Genomic DNA, 24,634 nt, shown 5'->3' on the forward strand with positions numbered 1-24,634 from the left:
TTTCGGGGAAACACAGTATGTAGTGCACAATGTGTTAAGACATAAAACACAAACAATAAGTGTAAGAACATAATAAATATATTTTAAAAACTATCATGTGTACAGCATAAATCAAAGTAAACAGGAAAAAGGTGTGTAAGATCTACAAGCTGGGAAAATTGTACTTAATATTCCTGAGATTGAGAATAAATGAGTAAATATATCTCCAGTGTTGAAAAGACGATAGTCTATACACCACGAAGACTCTCTGGTGAGTCTATTGCATAAAATAATAACAATAACAACAACAACAACAACTTAATTTTTCTTTCCCGTCTCCTTTTCCCCACAGGGACTCAGGGCAGCTAACTCAGGGCCAAGCGCAAATCATCATCATCATCATCATCATCATCATCATCATCATCTAATTACTTATTAATCGCCCTCCATCCACGATGCTCTAGGCGATTTACAAGATAAAATTGTAAAGGATAAAAATACATACATACAAATATTGATAAAATTAACATAGATTAAAAGCTCTAGTAAAGAGCCAGGTCTTGGGTGCTAGGGTAAAAGGCCCTAACTCACGCATGGCTCTCATATAGGGCGGCAAGGCATTCCATAAGGCAGGGCAGAAATAGAAAAAGCTCTGCGCCTGGTCCTTTCCAAGTGCACTTCTCTAGGACCCGGTACATAAAGTAAGTCTCGTTGGGATGGTCGTTGCGACCTCCGATGATGGGAGAAGGAGAGACGGTCCCTAAGGTACGATGGGCCCTGGCCGTAAAGAGTTTTAAAGGTCAGAGCTAGCATCTTATATAGACCACGGTAATCAGTTGGAAGCCAATGCAGATGCTGCAGCACTGGTGTTATGTGGCATTTCATGGGTGTTCTTGTGAGTAGCCTGGCTGCCGCATTCTGAACAATATGGAGCTTTCGGGTCGTGGACATCGGAAGGCCAACATACAGGGCATTGCAATAGTCCAGCCTAGACCCAAGACATTTTAATATTACTTAATATTCAATATTAGCTCTGTTGGGCCAAGACTTGTCAGAAAACAGAGTATGAAGAAACTGGAGATAAACTAGAGCCTATTGAGGGCCCCTCCCTCCATCATCAACATTCTGACATTCTGGTGGACATTGAGTGGGAGGGAGACTTCCAACGAGACACAATGCCATTGGTTCCTCTGCAGCCACAGTTGAGAACCTCTCCTTCCGTCACCAACTGGCATTCTGGTGGCCAGCAAGTCAACGGCTGTGAGGGTGGATGAAGGCTACAACAGAAGCCAACTCTCCAGTATCCATGCCTTTGGATTGGAGCCTCTTTCTGCAAAGATTGTGTGTTAGTCGTTGTGCATCGATCCCTAGACAAAAAAACATTCCCGCATAGGTGATTTCCAAGCAAACCAAAACCAACAAAAGTCCCATGGTGATCAGTGAGTGGTGATCGGGGTAGGACTGTGAACTCTGGGAGATTCAAGATACAGAACAGCTCATAGATAAGATATGGATTTGGTGGTTGTAAACCATCACCTAGGCTTAGCTTTTGAAGACAATCATCCTTGGACCCGAGTCATAGCCTACTATGACAACTCAGAAAAGAGGGAATCAAGAGAAAGGAGAACACAGTGAGCTGTATTTGATCGATATTCCAGTTTTTCAAATCTGGATAGGAATTTTGTTGCCTATAATGACCCCACATTAATAGTTGCTGTTTGAGAAAGTTCCTCTATTTTCACTTTCAATTCACAGCATCTTGCAGTCCCTCCAAAATTTAATAGCTGCAGTCTGGGACACGTGTGACCAAGCAACATATGACTGCAACTAAGAAGGCAAAAGATACTAGGAAAGGCACCAGCATTTTGAATTTGCTTGAGCCTCCTGGGACACGCAATATTCTTTCCCTCCTTTCCTACCAAATCTCTCAAGTTGAGTTACTTTGCACTCTATTTGCAGCAGTTGAAGTAAGATGTCGATGAAGCAAGAGAAGGAAAGAGAAATTAGACCATTTTAAAAGCAGCTTAAAAATACAAAGACACCAGAGTGGATGTCCCCACATGAGGCACACTACAAAAGGGAGAACATCTTATAAGGAAATGGTTAACTTATAGGGAATTGGTCCATACCAATTTGGAAAACTCAGAAATGAAATCCCTAGAAGAACTGAACCAATCAGGCCTTAAATGTAATTGGCTTTTATATAGACAACTGTGTGAGAAATTTAAAGAACAACTTAAAACCTTGGGTTTCCAGACTGCAAAAACATGGTCTGATGTGGCGATGTTCCAGAAACCAAAAGGACTTATATCTTATATATACAAAAACCTACTGACTTGGCACACAGAAGAGGAAGTAGTAAAGGACTCAGTGGTTAGATGGGCTCAAAACATCGGCCAAGAGATAAAAATGGCCCAATGGGAAAAAACATGGAATAGAAGAATGAAGTACATGGCATGTCAAAACCTAAAAGAAAACATTTACAAAATGCACTTGTGGTGGTATCTCCTTCCAGAGAGATTAGCGAAGATGTACAATTGCACTGATAAATGCTGGAAATGTGGGAAAGAAAAAGGCACATTTTACCACCTGTGGTGGTCATGCAACAAAGTAAACAACTATTGGAAACAGATTCATGTACATCTAGGAAATATATTAAATACAAATTTTAAAATGACACCACAAATGTACCTTTTGAACATGCCCGAAGAAGAATTGGAAAGGAAATATGGAAGAATTTTGTTTTACGTGACAGTGGCAACTCGAATAGTATACGCTAGATATTGGAAAACCTCAGAGGTAACTCCCTTAGCAGAACTGGAACAATATATTATAGAGTTGCTGATGATGGACAAAATAACAATACACTTAAGAGGAGAACCTTTAGAAAACTTTGTTAATGAATGGCAACCAATGATCCAACATTTCAATGTAAAATTAATCTAAAAATATACATAAAGGAAGCTAATAGACTGAAAGCAGGGAGGAAACGGATACAAATTTGGAACTTATAATATTTTTATATGTACTATTCAAATAGAAGACTGTGACCCCTTATTGAAAATATATTGTCTGAGAAATGATTATGAAAGACTGATAGATGAAAGTATTGCACTGTATGCAACAAACACTTGCAATGTATGTATATTTGAATGAATGAAAATAAATTAACATTATATATAAAAATAGGATTACAAAGGATTAATAGGGTCCATCCTAACAAGATCCAGACAGTTGATGTCTATGATTTTTGGATCCAGGAATGAACAATAAATCTCTAAATGACTAGCACTGCAGTTGGCTATCCACAACCACAGGTTATGCATCTCTGGATTCAATGATCTACTACTGAAAATATGAGGGGGAAATCGATTTTGTCATTTTAAATCATTTTTCATCACTTCTTCTGAATTTTGCAAGACTCTAAAATGTTGAATGCTTCTGAAAACAATCACAATTTACCTAATTTTCAGATTATTTCCAGAAAAAACACAAACTGAGGCCAGCTTCTCATGTTTCCAAGTTATAAAGTGTTAAATCACTTGTTCAGGAAGGAAGCTTTGAGATGAATCTTGGAAGCAACAGAATTAATCTTGTGGTTTGCCAGGCAATCTTTTCTGGTTGGGGTTGGGGGAATTGCTTAATGGAAATCCACTACATAAAAAATGAACATGTGAGGTCATTGTCTGCATTGAGTGATTCTGAAATCTTGCAAAATCATGTTGGTATTCTGAAAGGAGTAGATAGCTGTGAAGCAGTTGTTTCTATGTCTGACAAGAAAGCGTGTTCATTGTTGTCAGTTCTCTCCGGGGTCTTTATTAGTGCAGCACATTAGTTCTGAACAAAAATCTGTATTTAACTGAAATAGCAAGTAAACTTGCAAAATTGGGAGTTTTCCAGAAAAGCTGGACAGCAACTTCAAGCTAACACTTTGAGGATGAATGCAGTCAATGTCCAAGAGGGAAAGGTCCTGTGTTTAAACTGGAATCAGAGCTCCTTGCTTCACCTGTTGCTCAGCAATGGTTCCTACAAGCGAGTCAAATGCAGCCAGGTACAAAGTGTATTCTAGAGTCTTCGCATGTTGCCTAAATTTTGTGTTCTCAAAGTCTTTGTGTAGTCTTTGCATTTCCACTTCTGGCCAATTAAAACAGCTTCAGTTGGGGTGGATGGGTTCCTGGCAGTGGAGTTCTTCCTCTCCTTTATTCCTACTGGAATTCTGATCTAACAAAGGAGCTTTATCCTCCATCTAGGTGCAAGACCCTGGAGTTCAATTGAAACCCCTTTGGCGAAAAGATTGAAGCGCCTTGCCATGCTCTATGAATACAGGACAAACTATGCCCTCATTCTGTGTATCTTGTGAACATAAATTTTTGCACTCAAAAGGGAAACCACATGATTAATGTAACATTAAATTGGCTTTCTTTTGATAGTAAACTCTTTTGCCCTTAAAGAAGAACTGAATGATCTGAGCACACATTGAAGCCTTGACAATTCTCTGGATTGATCCATTTGTCTACTCTGCTTTATTGGCACCAGGTTTAGCCCAGTTCATCTTTCTGACCCATTTCATATCACAAACTGCATAAGCATGAAATTTCTTGTGAAATCTCTAGGGTTTTCCATAGCATTCTCTCGCTCTGTACAATAGTGTGCAAACTGTGTTGTGACGTGTAACCCCAAGAGTCACAGCTGGGGATTTTTGTATGTTGTGACTTGTATTTGTTATCTGAGCACTTGATTTTCCATTCACTTTTTTACATTGTGAAAATGCTGGTGAGGCCAAGGAGATACTGAAACGTCATTTTGGGTACTGCAAGCCTTGTGCAGTGTACCAAAACCCATTTCTTTCTTTCTACAGGGGCATAGTTTCGACAACAAGCTCTGTAATATGAGCAAGAGACTCTCTTTCTTTCTACTCATTTTTTCATTCATTCAGTTACCTGCTCTTATCCTTCCAGTTCTGTGGAGAAAAGTTCCATCAGAAATCTGACATGAAGAAGTACCCATTCAGCCATACAGGTAAGTCCTAAATTCTTGATGTCCTTTAAACATCCTAGTCAGAGCAGGTCCAAGGTAATTTATTTATTTATTTATTTACAGCATTTATATTCCGCCCTTCTCACCCCGAAGGGGACTCAGGGTGGATCACATTACACAAATAGGCAAACATTCAATGCCTTTTTAACATAGAACAAAGACAAGACAAACATGGCTCCGAGTGGGCCTCGAACTCATGACCTCCTGGTCAGAGTGATTCATTGCAGTGATTCATCACAGCTGTCTCCAGCCTGCGCCACAGCCAGAGCCGATTTACAAGTATAGGCGAACAGAAATTTTGGCGTCCCCTGCCCCCAAAACCAATAACTGAAAAATAAAAGCGTCGGATAAGTGAAAATGTTGGATAATAAGGAGGGATTAAGGAAAAGCCTAAATAAAGAACAACACTCAGGGGAAATCCAGACAGGAAGCAATCAGGGACAGCTAACACCTCCAAAAAAAAAAGATTCTCCCAAGGCGAAAGGAAGCCAGGCCTTGAAGCCACAGTGCCATTAAATGCTAATCAAGGTGATTAATTACAACATCCACACCTGCCTCCCAACTGACAAGTGCTCTTTCTCCCACCCTGGACATTATTCCACAGACAAATAAACCCCACTTGCCTTGCTTGCAACAGATGGCAGCGGGCTCCAGAAGGCCCGCCCGGCCCACTGGAAGGGCTGATGCAGGCTCCAGAAGGCCCAGCGCAGGCTCCGCAGAAAAGCGGGGTTTCTCTGCTTTGCAGAGTGGGGATCGCCTCCCTTCTGGCCAGAAGACAGCTGATCTCCACTTCGCCAAACAGAAAAGCCGCGTTTCTTTACTTGGCGAAGTGGAGATCAGCTCCCTTCTGGCCAGAAGGGAGGTGATCTCCACCTCGCCAAGCAGAAAAGTGGGGTTTCCCTGCTTTGCAGAGTGGGGATCACCTCCCTTCTGGCCAGGAAGGCGATCTCCACTCTGCAAAGCAGAAAAACGGCATGGGTATCGCTTTTTGGGGTGCCACCGCCGCTGCCGGGAACAATGTGCTACAGGCGACCACCTAATTGGCCTCACCGATGGACCGCCTCTGAGCAGGACTGATAACTTGCAGGTTGGGTTGCTGACTTGAAGATTGCCAGTTCAAATCCAACCAAGGGTGTTGCATGAGAAAACCAGCCCTGGTCCTTGGGATGTCTAGTTTACCTGGACCAGGTCCCCATTCACTGAAGTCTCCTTTTTTCTTATGTTGCATGGGAAAACCAGCCCTGGGTCCTTGGGATGTCTAGTTTACCTTGACTAGGTCCCCACTCACTGAAGTTTTTTCTTTTTTTCTTCCTCCTTCCTCTTTTCCTCCGTTTTCCTTCCTTCCTTTCCTCCCTCCCCTTTTTCTTCCTTCCTCACTCTTTTTTCTTTTCCTCCTTTTCTTCCACTCTTCCTGCCTTCTTTCCCCCTTTACCTCTGGGAAGCCTGGCTTGTTAAAGGTACTTTGGAAAACTATGTCTCTCATGTACATAATTTGCCCTAAACACTCCATTTTTTCCTATGTGTTCCTATTTTTCCTATATGTTGTGTTAACCTAATGTTTTATGCTCCTGAGATCCCCAAAGATGTCTTGCATCCCACACAATTGCATAGCCTGGGGAAAAGAAACCAAGCTGGGAATTTCCTCATCAATTTCCAGCCTCACCCATGTCTTGGACTTTACCTGGACATTGCAACACAATAGCTTACTCGGGCAGGGCAATCATCTCTTCCTGCCCCCCTGGAGAAGAACCAATTTCACCATCTGCGCCTTTGATGAATGGGACCACCCGCATCGGAAGGAAATCTGCATGTCTACAGCCAAACCCCATCCTCTGTCATTTTTGCATGATTGTGATAATATATGATATTTTGTTTCTCTGAGGTCTGGAACCTCCGGGCCAGCCCTCTTAATGGGCTATGTCATGTTCATTTCATAGAACAATAGCCTTCCCTGGGTAGGGCCATAGATTATCTCAATCACTTTGTTATTTTTCCTGTTCGATAAAAGGAACCTCATTTATCGATGCTTATTTATTTATTTGCGACATTTATATACTGCCCTTCTCACCCCGAAGGGGACTCAGGGCAGTTTACAAGTATATATACATACAATATATTATATTATACAACTATATCGCAATATTATTAGTAATATTGCATGTAATATAAATATACAATTATAATAGTGAATTATAATTATTATTACATTGTATTACATCATAATATTATTAATATTACATGTATATACAATGTATTATAATATTAGTATAGTATAATATTATTATATATCATTATATCATTAAATTGATACAGGAGACATGGTGGAAAGATGTCTTCCCGGCCCCGCCTTCTTCATTCTGCTCCAGATATAAAACTAGCATAGCATGTTATTGCGGATAGAGGCCTCTAGCTGATGTAAAAAGACAAGATGGAACTGTCCTCATGGCTCCCTCTTAGCTCTGGCACCCGAGCGTCATTTGGAGATGGTGGGAGGGGCCTCAGCTGATGTAAAGAGACAAGATGGAACTGTCCTCATGGCTCCCTCTTAGCTCTGGCACCCGAGCGTCAGTTGGAGATGGTGGGAGGGGCCTCTAGCTGATGTAAAAAGACAAGATGGAACTGTCCTCATGGCTCCCTCTTAGCTCTGGCACCCGAGCGTCAGTTGGAGATGGTGGGAGGGGCCTCAGCTGATGTAAAAAGACAAGATGGAACTGTCCTCATGGCTCCCTCTTAGCTCTGGCACCCGAGCGTCAGTTGGAGATGGTGGGAGGGGCCTCTAGCTGATGTAAAAAGACAAGATGGAACTGTCCTCATGGCTCCCTCTTAGCTCTGGCACCTGAGCGTCAGTTGGAGATGGTGGGAGGGGCCTTTAGCTGTTGTTAAAAGACAAGATGGAACTGTCCTCATGGCTCCCTCTTAGCTCTGGCACCCGAGCGTCAGTTGGAGATGGTGGGAGGGGCCTTTAGCTGATGTAAAAAGACAAGATGGAACTGTCCTCATGGCTCCCTCTAAGCTCTGGCACCCGAGCGTCAGTTGGAGATGGTGGGAGGGGCCTCAGCTGATGTAAAGAGACAAGATGGAACTGTCCTCATGGCTCCCTCTTAGCTCTGGCACCCGAGCGTCAGTTGGAGATGGTGGGAGGGGCCTCTAGCTGATGTAAAAAGACAAGATGGAACTGTCCTCATGGCTCCCTCTTAGCTCTGGCACCTGAGCGTCAGTTGGAGATGGTGGGAGGGGCCTTTAGCTGATGTTAAAAGACAAGATGGAACTGTCCTCATGGCTCCCTCTTAGCTCTGGCACCCGAGCGTCAGTTGGAGATGGTGGGAGGGGCCTCAGCTGATGTAAAAAGACAAGATGGAACTGTCCTCATGGCTCCCTCTTAGCTCTGGCACCCGAGCGTCAGTTGGAGATGGTGGGAGGGGCCTCAGCTGATGTAAAAAGACAAGATGGAACTGTCCTCATGGCTCCCTCTTAGCTCTGGCACCCGAGCGTCAGTTGGAGATGGTGGGAGGGGCCTCTAGCTGATGTAAAAAGACAAGATGGAACTGTCCTCATGGCTCCCTCTTAGCTCTGGCACCTGAGCGTCAGTTGGAGATGGTGGGAGGGGCCTTTAGCTGATGTAAAAAGACAAGATGGAACTGTCCTCATGGCTCCCTCTTAGCTCTGGCACCCGAGCGTCAGTTGGAGATGGTGGGAGGGGCCTTTAGCTGATGGTAAAAGACAAGATGGAACTGTCCTCATGGCTCCCTCTTAGCTCTGGCACCCGAGCGTCAGTTGGAGATGGTGGGAGGGGCCTCTAGCTGATGTTAAAAGACAAGATGGAACTGTCCTCATGGCTCCCTCTTAGCTCTGGCACCTGAGCGTCAGTTGGAGATGGTGGGAGGGGCCTTTAGCTGATGTAAAAAGACAAGATGGAACTGTCTTCATGGCTCCCTCTTAGCTCTGGCACCCGAGCGTCAGTTGGAGATGGTGGGAGGGGCCTCAGCTGATGTAAAAAGACAAGATGGAACTGTCCTCATGGCTCCCTCTTAGCTCTGGCACCCGAGCGTCAGTTGGAGATGGTGGGAGGGGCCTTTAGCTGATGTAAAAAGACAAGATGGAACTGTCCTCATGGCTCCCTCTTAGCTCTGGCACCTGAGCGTCAGTTGGAGATGGTGGGAGGGGCCTTTAGCTGATGTAAAAAGACAAGATGGAACTGTCCTCATGGCTCCCTCTTAGCTCTGGCACCTGAGCGTCAGTTGGAGATGGTGGGAGGGGCCTTTAGCTGATGTTAAAAGACAAGATGGAACTGTCCTCATGGCTCCCTCTTAGCTCTGGCACCCGAGCGTCAGTTGGAGATGGTGGGAGGGGCCTCAGCTGATGTAAAAAGACAAGATGGAACTGTCCTCATGGCTCCCTCTTAGCTCTGGCACCCGAGCGTCAGTTGGAGATGGTGGGAGGGGCCTCTAGCTGATGTAAAAAGACAAGATGGAACTGTCCTCATGGCTCCCTCTTAGCTCTGGCACCCGAGCGTCAGTTGGAGATGGTGGGAGGGGCCTTTAGCTGATGTAAAAAGACAAGATGGAACTGTCCTCATGGCTCCCTCTTAGCTCTGGCACCCGAGCGTCAGTTGGAGATGGTGGGAGGGGCCTTTAGCTGATGTAAAAAGACAAGATGGAACTGTCCTCATGGCTCCCTCTTAGCTCTGGCACCCGAGCGTCAGTTGGAGATGGTGGGAGGGGCCTCTAGCTGATGTAAAAAGACAAGATGGAACTGTCCTCATGGCTCCCTCTTAGCTCTGGCACCCGAGCGTCAGTTGGAGATGGTGGGAGGGGCCTCTAGCTGATGTTAAAAGACAAGATGGAACTGTCCTCATGGCTCCCTCTTAGCTCTGGCACCCGAGCGTCAGTTGGAGATGGTGGGAGGGGCCTTTAGCTGATGTAAAAAGACAAGATGGAACTGTCCTCATGGCTCCCTCTTAGCTCTGGCACCCAAGCGTCAGTTGGAGATGGTGGGAGGGGCCTCAGCTGATGTAAAAAGACAAGATGGAACTGTCCTCATGGCTCCCTTAATCATGCCTTGTTCCAGCCCATGCTGGCCAGAGAGTCAAGCACCTCTCTGTGACTGGTCAGAATTAGAGGCTTGGCTGCAGCCTGCCAGCTTGTGTATAAAAGGGGTTGTGAAACTGTATTCTGTATGCTATCTACTTTGTGAATGAATCACTAGCTAGCATCTTATCTGCAGATAATAAAATCTTCCTTGGCTGAAAATCACCTTTTTTCCTTGCTTGCTGGCTAATTTCAATTGGGCCTGTATTCTGTATGCTTGCTCACTCAAAATGGGCAGCTCAGGCTGATCATTTGCCTGGGTTTCTGCCAACAGGCATCTCCCTGGTCTTACTGCCAGGGGTTGCCTCCTAAAATGGGGCCAACAAGGGGGTGAGCTCACCCTATCAGTTCCAGCTCCATGCGGAGGCATGAGGGATGGCTCTCACAAGGATGGTAAAATTATCAAAACATCCAGGCATCTCCTAGGCAACGTCCTTGCAGACGGCCAATTCTCTCACACCAGAAGAAACTTAGTTTCTCAAGTCACTCCTGACACAAGAAAAAAAATGATACGTTTAGTATGTATGGGGCCCTGCACAGCCCAACTGAGATCCAAGCATAAAGTTCCATCACTCTACTTAAGCAACAGTAGTCAGCTGGAAAGCCATATGATGGGGTTTCACCAGTGTCATGGCCTTTTGGCGCAGGGTACACAGCTCAACCCAATTGTCACCCTTCAGCTGTTGCATTGAGAAGCAAAAATTATCCAGAGTATGCATTCTCTCACTCTTTAGCCACAAGCACGCTCAGTGTGCCTTACAAATGGTTACTTTGACAATTCCCTGCTCTCAGGCTTACACCACAGATAGGACATGACATGCAACGGTAAGAGAGATGGCAGTGAAGGCAGGGATCAAGTTCAGGAGATACTACTGTACCACCCTTTCTCTCCCTCTGAGACCAAGACAGTGGCAGTTGAAATGGGTGGTTTTTTGGGGGTTTTTTTGGTATGCTTCTGGATCTAGGCAGGATGAAGCCATGCCTGTAACTTCTCCTCTCCCTCTGAAACTAGGACAGTGACAGTTGAGGTGGAGGGAAACTACTCTGTAAGGAGGTACTGAATACCTCCTTACCCAGCTACTCAGCAGTCTGATTCCCCCCAAGCAACCAGTGGTTTGGCCACTGACTATAGGGGCATCTACACTATAGAATTAATGCAATTTGACACCACTTTGCCATGGCTCAATGCAATAGACTCATGGGAGATGGAGTCTTATAAGGTCTTTCTGATGGAGAGTACTGGTGTATCACTAAGCTACAAATCCTAGGATCCTATAGCATTAAGGGCAGTTATACTGCATTAATTCTACATTGTAGATGCACCCTACTCCTGACTTCCAAAGTGCTATCAAAGTTCTTATTGAAAATTATGCCAGGCAGAAGTTCCTATGTTTTATTTAATATTTCTTATTTTGTTATATTGTAATACACCTACGTGAGCAGAGAATCTCAAAACCTAATGTTTGACTATGTAGTTATCCACATACATATACTGAATGTCAATGGATTTAAAAGCATGACCTGTTCTGAGATGTTATTACTAGATCTCAGATTAAATCTCCATTGAGTTTAATAAAATGCAATACAAATGCTACAGTGAGCAATGAATCTCAGACCCTTAGGTATTTAAATATATGAATATCTGCAAATATACACTGAACATAAAAAGGGGGGCACATCACACTTTCCAGATAGAGATGCCAAAGTAGGCACTTAATCGGCCCTGTACCCAACTACTCCTACCCTCATTTCCAGCCTGATCTTGATTCAGATACATGACAAATGTAGCAAAAGACATGTTTTCCTTGAAAAGTCAAGAGTAAAAAATGTTTTTAAAAATTCCAGTCTTCCGGCATTTCACTTTGAAACTGGGGGAACATTTGAAAATGTGAATAGATCAACAGGTATTGCTCCGGCAGGAAGGTAACGGCGCTCCATGCAGTCATGCCGGCCACATGACCTTGGAGGAGTCTAAGGACAATGCCGGCTCTTCGGCTTAGAAATGGAGATGAGCACCAACCCACAGAGCCAGTCACGACTAGACTTAATGTCAATGGGAAACCTTTACCTATTTAGGAGCAGGCTAGAATTTCAATTTCATTTAATAGGTAAAGGTTTTCCCCTGACATTAGATCTAGTCATGTCCGACTCTGAGGGGTGGTGCTCATCTCTATTTCTAAGCCAAAGAGCTGGCATTGTTTGTAGACACTCATGTGGCCGGCATGACTGCATGGAGCGCCATTACCTTCCTGCTGGAGCAGTACCTGTTGATCTATTCACATTTTCAAATGTTCCCCCAGTTTCAAAGTGAAATGCCAGAAGACTGGATTTTTTAAAAACATTTTTTACTCTTGACTTTTCAAAGAAAACATGTCTTTTGCTACATTTGCATGTTTTCAAACTGCTAGGTTGACAGAAGCTGGGGCTAAAAGTATGAGCTCACTCTACTCCTCAGATTTGAACCACTGACCTTTCAGTCAGCAAGTTCAGCAGCTCAGCAGTTTAACTAGCTGCACCACCAGGAGTTCCTAATTTCATTTATTGTTTGATCATAATTCCCATAAATAAAACATACCAATTCACCCTTGCCCTGCCCCTCCCATAAACCCTCCAGGAACAAGTCAAGATATATTTTTTTTTAAAAAAAAGATTCACAATTTTATTGACTTTCTCTCAACCGTGCAGAAAAGTGAGGAGGGTTCTGCCTCTTGTCTTAAAAAGGTAGCCATCATAATTTTTGTATTCCGGCACCTGGGTAGTAGTGAGGAAGTGCTAAAAGTGCCCAAGGAAAAAGTGCCCAAGGCTTTACCAGAGTTGAACTGTACCAGAAAGCAGAAGCATCCAACGAAGGATTAGATTGGGAAAATTTACGTGTTCACAGCCCTGTTACTTCATGTATGCATCAACTGGTACCCAACTTTCGTCGAAAGACCAAAAGTTTCTGCTGCTCTCCCAAAGTCAAATGGGTGTATGTGTAACTTCCAATCGTAATTTATTATAGACAAGTCCCTTCCAGGACCCACCTACAATGTGAAAGGTGAAACTCTCATCAGGTCTTGTCTTTCGAACAATGGCTGTGAAACCTAAAGCAGCAAAATTTTGCTTGTCAACACAAAATTGGCCTCTGGCTTCAGTCCTGGGAGGCACTTCCACTTCTTGTGTTAAATGTTCAGCAATAAACCTAAGCACATTGACAACCTGCTCATTGTTCTGAGAGTACAGCACATTGGCTTTCGTATCTAGGATCTTGAAGTTGCAAGCACACATCACACCAAGCCCCCACAGACGGGTCCAGATAATGCGGTCAAAGCTGCAAGTCTCCCATATCATAGTGAAGGTGTGCTTTACTGGATCCTCACTCCAGTTGGTGAAAGTCTGTTCCCCCATAATATAAGGAGTACAACTCACTCCTGAAATATCACAAGGCACCACCCCAAGTATTTCCATCACAGGGGGATGGATGTCTCCAATCACGGGATAGAAATAGCAGGTTTCATCAGGATAGAACCTGGTCGCTGTCAGAGTGTTGCGCTTGTTACACCTTCTTCCCAAGAAAAGCCCATTGAAGGCCTTGAAAGTTACTTTGTTGTGTTTGTAAAAGACATCATACTCTTCGTTCTCATTGTCTGTAAACGTGACAGGTTGGATCGGGAAGAGTACTTCCGAAGGTACATCCATTGCAGCAAGGTACAGGCCCATCCAGTTTTTTATCATAATTTTCCCTGAAGGCAGGCAGATGACATGAAATTTGCAAGCCTCGATTTTTTGTGTGACACCTTCAATGCACGATACTCTGCCTTCGTTTATGGAGCCCCAATACATGCCATTGTCCATCTGGAAAGCCACACCTTCCTCCGCATTAACGTAGGCTTCAAGCTGGCCCAGACCCTTGCAGAACCCTTCCTGGATGGCCTGAATAGAAACAAATTAAGTTTATTTCTGGAGAATAATTTGAGTTTCCTATAGGGTACACATGACATCACTATGCACCCTCAGCCCTATGTCTGAAGACTGCTTTCAAGTTTTACATACAGTAGAGTCTCGCTTATCCAACCTTCGCTCATCCAACATTCTGTATTATCCACCTGGATCCACAGCTCTTTCTCTAGGCAGAAACACTCAGCGGGCCAGCCAACACAAAGGCAGCAATGCTCCCAAACAAGTGGCAGACTTGTTGTAAAACATGATGTTTTAGTGCTTAATTTGTAAAATCATAACGTAACTTGACAATAGTCTTTTCCTTAATCCTTACTTATTATCCAACCTTTTTGCTTATCCAACGTTCTGCCAGCCCGTTTATGTTAGATAAGCAAGACTTTACTGTATTACCTCTTCTCCCTGGAGTTGATGAGTCATTTATCCTGCCTACACACCTAGTCTATATGCTCACCACAATGATTTGAAAGCATACAACAACAGACCTTCCACCACAGTGGGGAAGTATATGGAAAGGTTGTGCCCCATCTCCGTCAGCACCCCTTGTTTGTCTCAATTCTTCAAAGAGCCACTTGCCAAGCTAAACAAGAAAAGCCATCAGGCAACACAGTTACAAGCAATCAATTATTTGGTCTTATAGTTTGAGGAACCAAATCCCACTTGAACTTACCATTTTAAAAAGCTTTGTGTGCCTTGGAACCAATCACCACCAAGCTAGAAAGAGGAATAAAGGTGTCATGTTACTTCATTGCTCTGTTCAAAATCTTGCGGGAGGAAGAACGATGGGTAAATTGCATATTTCAGTTCCATCAGGGCAGTAGCCAAGAAGGGGGGGGGGGTTTAAGGGTCCCCCCCCATTTTCCAGGTTTTTTTTAAATCTGGTTTATTCATGAATTTTAACTGGTTAGCCAAATTCCCATGAGTATCCACTGAAGTTTATCGAGCCTGATTTCTAAATTATTTTGCATTATGGAACTATTCTTCATGATTTGCTTTAAGAAAGTTTCAACCCCTCCCCCCCCCCCCCCCATTTTTTCTGGCTATGATCCTGAGTTCCATCCTCTACAATAGGATGCCTGGCCACTATTACTTACTACTTTGCACTTTATTGAATATTTTACCTCTGAAAGTACCTCTCCCATGTGAAGTTTTCTGCATTTTGGCCCAGATCCATGTTTTAGCCTCCCGTTTTTTAACATTTTATATTGTTTGCTGACTTTTATGACTGTTTTACTGATGTTGAAGTTTATTGATGCGATTTTGTTCTATTGTCTTACTACTGTTATTGTATTGTTGTGTCGGGCATGGCCCCATGTAAGCCACTCCGAGTCCCTTCAGGGAGATGGGGCGGGGTATAAAAATAAAGTTGCTGTTGTTGTTATTATTATTATTATTATCATCATCCCAATGGTGTCTACTAGTTTTTGAGACTCTGAGCAGAACAGCAGCCCAGGGGTTAACATTGTTTCCAAGACCTACTAAAGATGCCTTCTTCAAAAAAGCATTGCATATCCTCCAACCGTCCCAATTTGACAGGGACAGACTCGATTAACCCTCTGTCGTCCCACTTTTTCATCTTTTAAAAATGGCCCAATTTCTCTCCCCTAATCCATTTTCCCTCTTTGTCCTCAGTTGCAGCAAACCAAGTTCCCAAAAGTAGCTTTACACTCAAGTCAACAGAAGAGTGAGTGGGTCTTTAATTCATAGATTCAGCCACTATTAATGTTTCCTAGTTTGCCTGCTCTTCCTCCCTAATGGTTTTTACCATCTTGTTGATACCCCAATGTTTCTTGGCCACACTCTCCCAGCTTTTGTCTGTGAAACATTGGAGAAGGTACCATAGGTATGTAGCAGGGCATGTGTTTGGCAGCTAGAAGGCAGTCTAAGGCCCCTCCAGGGCCAGAGCTAGAAAAAAATTCAGGAGGCGGTTTGAAACTTTTTTTTTTAGTGAATCATGAAGAGTAGTTCCATAATGCAAAATAATTTAGAAATCTATATATATAATAAAAGTCAATGTTTGTTTGCGAGTATGTGGCAGCTTTCTGATTGGCCGCCACTTTCACAGGCCACTGTGACTGCCAGGAATCACTGACGTGGCCCAAACTTGGCACACATAACCCCTAGGACCCATTTTATGTCCTGGTGCCGTTTGGGGGATGATGGGCCATGGAGGATGGGATTTGCACTACTTTCAAACACTTTCACTCCCACACACTACTGTAATGCCCACCAATGATGGAAATGGACCAAACTTGCCACACAGAACCCCTCTGGCCCCCTTTACGTCCTGATGTATATTGGGGCAGGATGGACCAAAGATGATGGTATTTGCAGTACCTTCCCTCACTTCTTCACACCACAGCAACTGCCACAAATCACAGAACTGAACCAAACCAGGCACACATATCACAAATGACACACTTCACATGCTGCAGCACTTTGACAGAGGATGGACCAAGGATTATGGGATTTGCAGTACCTTCATCCAATTCACCTCCCAGAAACCACTGTGATGCCCATGAATGACAAAACTGTATCAAACTTGACACACACGTACAGGATAGCCCACTTTACATCCTGGTGCAGTTTGGGGAGGAGGAACTGTGGATGATGGGACTTGCACTATCTTCACTCACTTCCTGGGACTACTGTGACCCCCACCAATGATTCATCAAGACCAAACTTGGCACATACAGCCACCATGGCCTGCTCTACATCTTGGTGAGGTTTGAAAGAGCTTGGACCTTGGATGATGGGACTTGCAGTATGTTCACTCACTTCCCGAGACCACTGTCACCCCCATCAATGTCTCATCAAGATCAAACTTCACACAGACAACACCCAGGACTCACTCTACACCCAGGTGCAGTTTGGAGGATGATGGACCATGGACGATGGGACTTCCAATACCTTCACTCACTTTCTGACAGCACCGCGACCCACACAAATGACTGATCAAGACCAAACATGGTACATGGAGCCCCCATGACCTACTCTACATACTGGCTGTGTTTTGACAGGGATGGACACTGGACGATGGGACTTGCATATGGGAGTTGGAGCTCACACACACCCACTGAACCCACCTGACATTGGATATAGCCTACACTTGGAACACAGGCAAACAATGCTTTTCTCAAATGACCCGGGCAACGCCGGGCCTCCAAGCTAGTCATCAATAAACTTCAGTGGACACATGGGGATTTGGTTAACCAGTATTCATGAGTAAACCATGCGTTGAACCCCTAACCCCCTCCCCCTTGGCCCCTGCTTCATTGCTGTATAAAATACACATTATCTGCTTTAAAGTGGACTCTATGGCAGTGTAGACTCATATAAACCAGTTCAAAGCAAATGATGTGAATGTTCTGCTTTGATAATCTGGATTATATGGCTGTGTAGAAAAGGCCTTGGTATCAATCCAACCGAGAAATGGTGCCATGAAAGGTCTTGCTCTGAGCAACATTGAGGACTGATAATTGCTATTTTACAGAAGCGATGGAGCCCAGGCAACATGTCTCAAATACCCAACAGTTTATAGATCCCAGCTGTATGGTTTTGGTCTCTGGTTTCTTCTCTAGCCCTTAAATCATCACAATACTCCCAAAGGTATTTTCTTTGAGACAGCTGAAGTTCTGGGTTACTCAAAGGTAATGTTACTCAGACCCCTAGGTTTGACCATAGTATTTGACAAAAGAGGAGCCAAAGGGATTAACCAAAACAAATCCTACTAGGCAAGTTATGCAAAAAAAACAACAACCAAACAAAAATAAATTCTGAACTGGAGGAAGTAGAAAGCAGCAGCTAGTGAAAGGGAATAAAAAGAGGTCAAGGTAGACAAAGAAAGGAGGGAGAAAGCCAGCTAGAAAACAAAGTTTGGACTTCCATTCCCTTGTTCACTGTGGGGCAGAGAAGCAAAGTTTCTCACTAGCAGAAAGTAGAAGAAAAGTGGAGTTAGCATACAAGAGGGCTAAAGCAAAAGGTCCCATTCCAGAGAAGTTACCAAAAAAAACACCAGCCCAGCCAAAATAACATTTTTTCATGGCAGTAAAGCCCGAAGTACTAAATGAAAACACACACTACCAGCTTAGCACAAGGACCAGTCCAATGGCTGTGCAATCTTGTTGAAGAGTAGAAAAGGAAGAATGGCCAAATCAGCACCCTGGAGACATTTTATGCCTCTCACATGGAACTGGGCTTCTTTCAATCAGAGACAAAAAGGCACAGCTGAAGGGAGCTTAGTGTTTCCAATGGGGTGGAAGTGGATGGATGATTCCATAGGGTTCAGTGCAATTAAATTTAAGCATGGGATCTTTCTACTCTGGAAATTGTTTGCCATGTAATACCATTGTTATTTGCTCTAAAGTTAAAGGAAAAGATTATTCTCACTCCCTTTATTAGAATTGTCATTATAGAGGTAGGAATTGTGCAACTCTCCAGAATTTGTTAGATTGTAAGTCCTTATGATTTACAGCACCTGGGCAGCTGTTGTTATAGAACTCCACATAATTAATTGTCCATTTGTGGATTCGATTATAATGTTGTCTCTAGGTCATCCAGTGCAATACTGTGGTTTAGAACCCCTGAGTTGGCTTTTGCTGACCAAACCATCATCCTTAACCAACTAGACTAGGTAAAGGTAAGGATTTCCCCCGACATTAAGTCTAGTTGTGTCCGACTCTGGGGGATGGTGCTCATCTCCATTTCTAAGCCAAAGAACCGGCACTATCCATAGACACCTCCAAGGTCATGTGGCTGGCATGACTGCATGGAGCGCTGTTACCTTCCCACCAGAGTGGTACCCATTGATCTACTCACATTTGCATGCTTTCAAACTACTAGGTTGGCAGAAACTAGGGCTAACAGCGGGAGCTCACCCCACTCCCCGGATTCAAACTGCTGACCTTTTGGGCAGCAAGTTCAGTAGCACAGCAGTTTAATCTGCTGCGCCACCGGGGCAGACAGACTTGGCTAGACTGATAACAAATTGTTAATGACTAAAAGTAGCATTTTAATTGGAAGACTGGTTTAAAAATGTCTAAACGTTTTCTGCTGCATATTATCTTAGATTTTCAATTTTCCAGAAAAGTGGGATATAAGTCAAATAAATAAAGGCTTGCAATGTCACTCCTTCAAGATGACTTCCTAGACCGGGTACATGGTGGTCCAGGTAAATGTCTCCCTTTCCCAGTGGCAACTTCCGTTTGGGCTGCACATCCCGCACATAAAATAAGTGCTTTTGTATTTGATGACAGGTAGCCAGGATCTTGAATTATGGTCCTGATTTCATTAGCTGCTAAAGTAGAAAAGGGAGGGATGTTGTACTACTCAGGAGCCCCCAGTGGTGCAGTGGATTAAACCGCTGAACTTGCTGACTGAAAGGTCGGCAGTTCGGATCTGGGGAGCAGGGTGAGCTCCTTCTGTTAGCTCCATCTTCTGCCAACTTTGTACTACTCAGTTAATTCTGCTGTATATCTGGGTCTACTCATTCATCTAGACATTTTTCTCTTGATCCCTCGTGCCTGTGCAGGCATTTCACTTGAAAGAGTGTGAGATGAAGTGGCCCTCATTTTCGTATCAGAATAAAGGCATAAGGCTTTGTATCTTGGACAGTGAGTAACACTAGACAAAGAGAAAAAACTGGGTTAATTACCTTGATATTCCAGTATCCTTCTCCCAGTACATTTTACCTCCAAGAAGATGTCACACAACTTTTGGAAGTAAAACATAGGCAAAATTATTATTATTATTATTATTATTATTATTATTATTATTATTATTATTATTTTATGACACAGCAAACAAGATAGATATGCTGGATTTCATATCACAAAACCACAAGTCAAACACTTCCCAAGTGTCTAGAACTGTGTGGTATATTTTCGGATGATGTGCGCAGATCCCAGTAGGGTGGCCTTTTGCAGTTGGCAGATCGTAATTTTGTCAGTGTCTATTGTTTCCAAATGCCAGCTAAGATCTTTTGACACGGCACCCAATGTGCCGATCACCACCGGGACCACCTGCACTGGTTTCTGCCAGAGTCTTTGCAGTTCAATCTTGAGGTCCTGATAGCGGCTGAGTTTTTCCTGTTGTTTTTTGTCAATGCGACTGTCACCTGGGATGGCAACATCAATGATCCAAACCTTTTTCTTTTCCACAACTGTGATGTCTGGTGTGTTATGTTCCAGAACTTTGTCAGTCTGGATTCGGAAATCCCACAGTATCTTTGTGTGCTCATTTTCCAATACTTTTGCAGGTTTGTGATCCCACCAGGAAGTCAGGAAGAAGAAAAATATATATTCATTAATCTTATGAAAGCATTTTCCCCTGAAATATTTGTTAAACTCTCCTATAGCTATATAGACGTTAACCCCTTGCAAGCTTTTGCAATCTCTGTGTACCTTTATATGTGTGTCTATCTATCTACATTAATTTTATATATGAATTTCCCCTTATATGTTTGCAGGTCTTTGTAAATCCTTTATACATATAGATCCATGTACCTGTGTATTTGTAGCCATACATATACATTATTTTTATATATGAATTTACCCTCATATGTTTCCAAATCTCTGCAAATATCTATATAAAGAGAGATGTCTGGATAGATATGAATATATTCTTACCTACCTATATATAGGGCTTGGAACTATTACAGGGGGGAAATGAACACACAAATATATATAGACATGTCTATATATATATAGCTTGCAAATATTGTAGGGGAAATGCACACACACAGAGAGAGGGGATTTGCAAACATTTCAGGGGGAAATGCATATGTGAAATTAGTATCTATAATTATAGATCTATATCTAGCTCTGCATTGTTTATATAAGCATTGAATGTTTGCCTGTTACTATGGTATGTTGGAAGCCGGCCTGAGTCCCCATGGGGAGATAGGGTGGGATCCAAATGAAGTTTTTATTATTATTATTATTATTATTATTATTATTATTATTATGTTATTGTTGATACCATATTGTTTTTGTTGCCCCTACTTTTCCACTTATAGAGTTAGTTTATTGCTTTCCTTTGAAATACAGTAAATATTCAAAAACATTTAACCTACTGATGCCTTGATTAATGAAATTTTATTGGCATCTATTTTTATTTTGAAATTTACCTGTAACTTCTGCACTTCCCACCCTCAGCTTATACTCGAGTCAATAAGTTATCCCAGTTTTTTGTGATAAAATTAGGTGCCTCGGCTTATATTAGGGTCGGCTTATACTTGAGTATATACGGTAATTACCTTTACTGCCTTGCCTCCAATCCTGATTATGCTCACTGCGCCTGGACGGCTATTGGTTATTGTAAGTTTTTATTGTATTTTATTAGCCTTTGATTTTATATGTTTATATGTATCTTGTGGTGTATTTTGGGCTAGGTCCCCATGTGAGCCACACCGAGTCCCTTCGGGGAGATGGGACGGGATACAAGAATAAAATTATTATTATTATTATTATTATTATTATTATTTTATGGATTTTTAAAAACACTTCTTAAGGTTTTGGTAGAGTTTCTTTTCTTGTAATTTGAATTCATTGGTTTGGAGCAGTAAAAACAAGTTTGCTCATTTCTCTACAAGATAGCTATCATTTCGCCTCAGTTTCTTCTTCTCTGAGCAAAACATACCCAGTTCCTAAGGCTTGATTTGCTCTTTGGAAAAATTCTAGCTTATTGATATCCTTCTTGAGCTTTTTTTTTAATCTTGTACATCCAACTTGCTCAATAATAAGATATCAACTTGAGAAACCTCGGGATCTCACAAAGGGCCAAAAACTCCACTTTCTAAAAGTTGTGAAGGAAAAGAAACATTCTAATTAACCCTGAAAGAGCAACACATGCTGACTTGTTATGAAAGGATGACACTAGTGGGAATTAGAAAACAAGGGGAGCAATAGAAAAACGAACATGGCATTTTCCACACTGCAACATTTTACTGTGGGGGCTACTTATAATTTAGTCCCTGGACAGATCACATGAATTTTTGTGTCCAAATAAAGCAGACTACAGCCTTACTTAGTGCAGCATTCATGCTTTCATTGCACATGCCATGCTGTTCTACGTGAGCCTCCAGGAAAGGAAGGATCACTTGTAGCCAATGTGCCACTGTTTCCTCGCACATTGAGAAACAATAATTGCCAGTCCTTCTCATATGAAAGGTTGAGAGGCACGAGTCTAGCAGAGAATATGTACAAGGTGGTCAGAACATCTCTGCAAAAGAGCCTGTTAGTTACAGCACGGTTCTTTGTATCTACAAGTATAGATGCAGGTTCACACACAGCTATGAACAAAGGCATAGCACAAGGCAAAGTCCCACTAGCAAGCACCCAGCAATGAGATGGCTCCTTCTTAGAACTGTAACTTCTGTCAAGGAAATCACTCCTAAGTATTGAGTACTGTGTGGCCTGCTGTTTTACATATAATTTGTGAGTCATGAAACAGCTATATTAAAGATCTGTGTTTGAAAATGCCTCCTATGCATCTGTAGGACAGGCCAAAAAACCAGACTGTATCTTCAAGTTTGCGTCACCATTCCAAGTGGTGTCTTTTGGATATGGTCCTTGAGAGATCAGGTACACAACCCATAGACATCTGCTCTGAAAATTTGCTAGGAGAAAGATGTAATTTTTTTTTCAGAACTTGATGCCGCACTTACAGAATCTGGGGAGGTGTCTAGTGCTTTGTCTGGTCCGTTTTCATGGGATCAGTTTCATTTGCTGAGGCCTGATGATGTGAACAATACACTTGAAGCAGTTCAGCTCACCACAGGTAAGCATGATCCTTGGCCATCTCGGCTGAGGAAGTTTAGCAGGGGTGAGTCCAAAACATGGTAAATGCCTAATTGCTGCCTTGAAAGACATGGGGGTTTGATTTCCCTAAAAGAGAACCTCCCTGGCCTCAGAAGTATGTAAATACAGTAGAGTCTCACTTATCCAACACTCGCTTATCCAACGTTCTGGATTATCCAATGCATTTTGTAGTCAATGTTTTCAATATATCGTGATATTTTGGTGCTAAATTCGTAAACACAGTAATTACAACATAACATTACTGCATATTGAACTACTTTTTCTGTCAAATTTGTTGTTTAACATGATATTTTGGTGCTTAATTTGTAAAATCATAACCTAATTTGATGTTTAATAGGGTTTTCCTTAATCCCTCCTTATTATCCAACATATTCGCTTATCCAACGTTCTGCCGGCCCGTTTATGTTGGATAAGTGAGATTCTACTGTAGTACTATCTTATTGCAAATACCGTACTTTTTTTTTCGTGTCAGGAGCGACTTGAAAAACTGCAAATCGCTTCTGGAGTGAGAGAATTGGCCATCTGCAAGGACGCCCAGGGGACGCCCTGATGTTTTGATGTTTTACCATCCTTGTGGGGGGCTTCTCTCATGTTCCCGCATGGAGCTGGAGCTGATAGAGGGAGCTCATCCGCGCTCCCCCCGGTGGGATTTGAACCTGGCAGCTTGCAGATCAGCAGCCCAACCTTCAAGTCACAAGGCTTTAACCCACTACTCCACCAGGGGCTCCTAATACGGTACTGCCCCTTATCCACTCATTCAATAGCCAGTGTTTCTCTTACTCTCCACACCAAAAATATTCTTGGAAGTGCTCATGGGGCTCTTTAGATCCCACAGAGTGATTTATGGTATAGTCAAAATATAAGGTTCACTAATATCCACGATTTCAGGTATCCAAGGGAGTCTTGGACTATATCTTTGTGGACAGGGAGTTGTAACGTGTTCCCTTTTGGAGCAAGGTGCTTGAACATGTGATGCCTGGAAAACTTCAGGCATATTTGGAAGAAACAAATTATTTGGAGCAATATCAGTCTAGTTTCAGGTCAGAGTATGGCACTGAAACACCCTAACTGTTTAATGAAATCTGTATTCTTAAAGACTGGGCCGGTGTTGAATTTCTAATGATTTTCCTGGATCTCTGAGCAGCTTTAGGTTTAATTCACCATGGTGACTCAATGGGATGGCAGCAGGAGGCAGTCTTCTACAATTATTCCTATCTGGAGATGTAGTTCCAGAAAGCAGCGTTCCTGTTCAATCCCATGGTGATGAAGCTGTGAGGTGCCACAAGATTCCATCTTATACTTCAATATCCAATTAAGGCTGTTGGGTGAGGTTATTGGAGTCTTTACCATTAGATGCTGTCAGTATGGGGCACTAGATCATGGACAAGTCATATTCTTTTAGCCTTAGATCAGTGGTTCTCAACCCGTGGATCCCCAGGTGTTTTGGCCTACAGCTCCCAGAAATCCCAGCCAGTTTACCAGCTGTTAGGATTTCTGGGAGTTGAAGGCCAAAACATCTGGAGACCCCCCATGTTGAGAACCACTGCCTTAGAGGGAGACTTTATGTTGTTTCATTCAAATTTGTATTATTCAAACAAGTGGAAACATGCAATTGTTGGTTCAATCTCTTTCACATCTTTGTGTAATTGCTCCATGCTTACACTTTGTTGGTGTGAAATCCTGGACTGAGTCTTCCCCACAGCATTGCTTCCTAGCCATCTTGCCCTACTCAGCACATTCATATTTTGTCATCCACCCACCATTTTTCTGCAATGT

At 42.9% G+C, this 24,634-nt stretch overlaps 1 protein-coding gene across 2 annotated transcripts; it reads right to left on the reverse strand.

Annotated features, from left to right (window-relative positions):
* Positions 1 to 12,741: 12,741 nt before the first annotated feature.
* LOC100568089 (uncharacterized) lies at positions 12,742 to 18,220 on the reverse strand. 2 transcript variants are annotated; one of them, XM_062971695.1, is made up of 3 exons: positions 18,120 to 18,220; positions 14,710 to 14,753; positions 12,742 to 14,015 (listed from the first exon to the last, which is right to left on the reverse strand). In XM_062971695.1, the coding sequence occupies exons 2-3, from the start codon at positions 14,710 to 14,712 to the stop codon at positions 13,062 to 13,064; spliced, it is 957 nt and encodes a 318-aa protein (XP_062827765.1). In that variant the 5' UTR covers positions 14,713 to 14,753; positions 18,120 to 18,220; the 3' UTR covers positions 12,742 to 13,061. The 2 variants fall into 2 exon arrangements, with proteins under 2 accessions (XP_062827765.1, XP_062827766.1); XM_062971696.1 differs by having other exon boundaries at positions 18,123 to 18,217.
* Between the last annotated feature and the right edge of the window lie 6,414 nt (positions 18,221 to 24,634).

Source organism: Anolis carolinensis, chromosome 2 (assembly GCF_035594765.1).
Source record: "Anolis carolinensis isolate JA03-04 chromosome 2, rAnoCar3.1.pri, whole genome shotgun sequence".
In the NCBI taxonomy this organism is placed as follows: domain Eukaryota; kingdom Metazoa; phylum Chordata; class Lepidosauria; order Squamata; family Dactyloidae; genus Anolis; species Anolis carolinensis.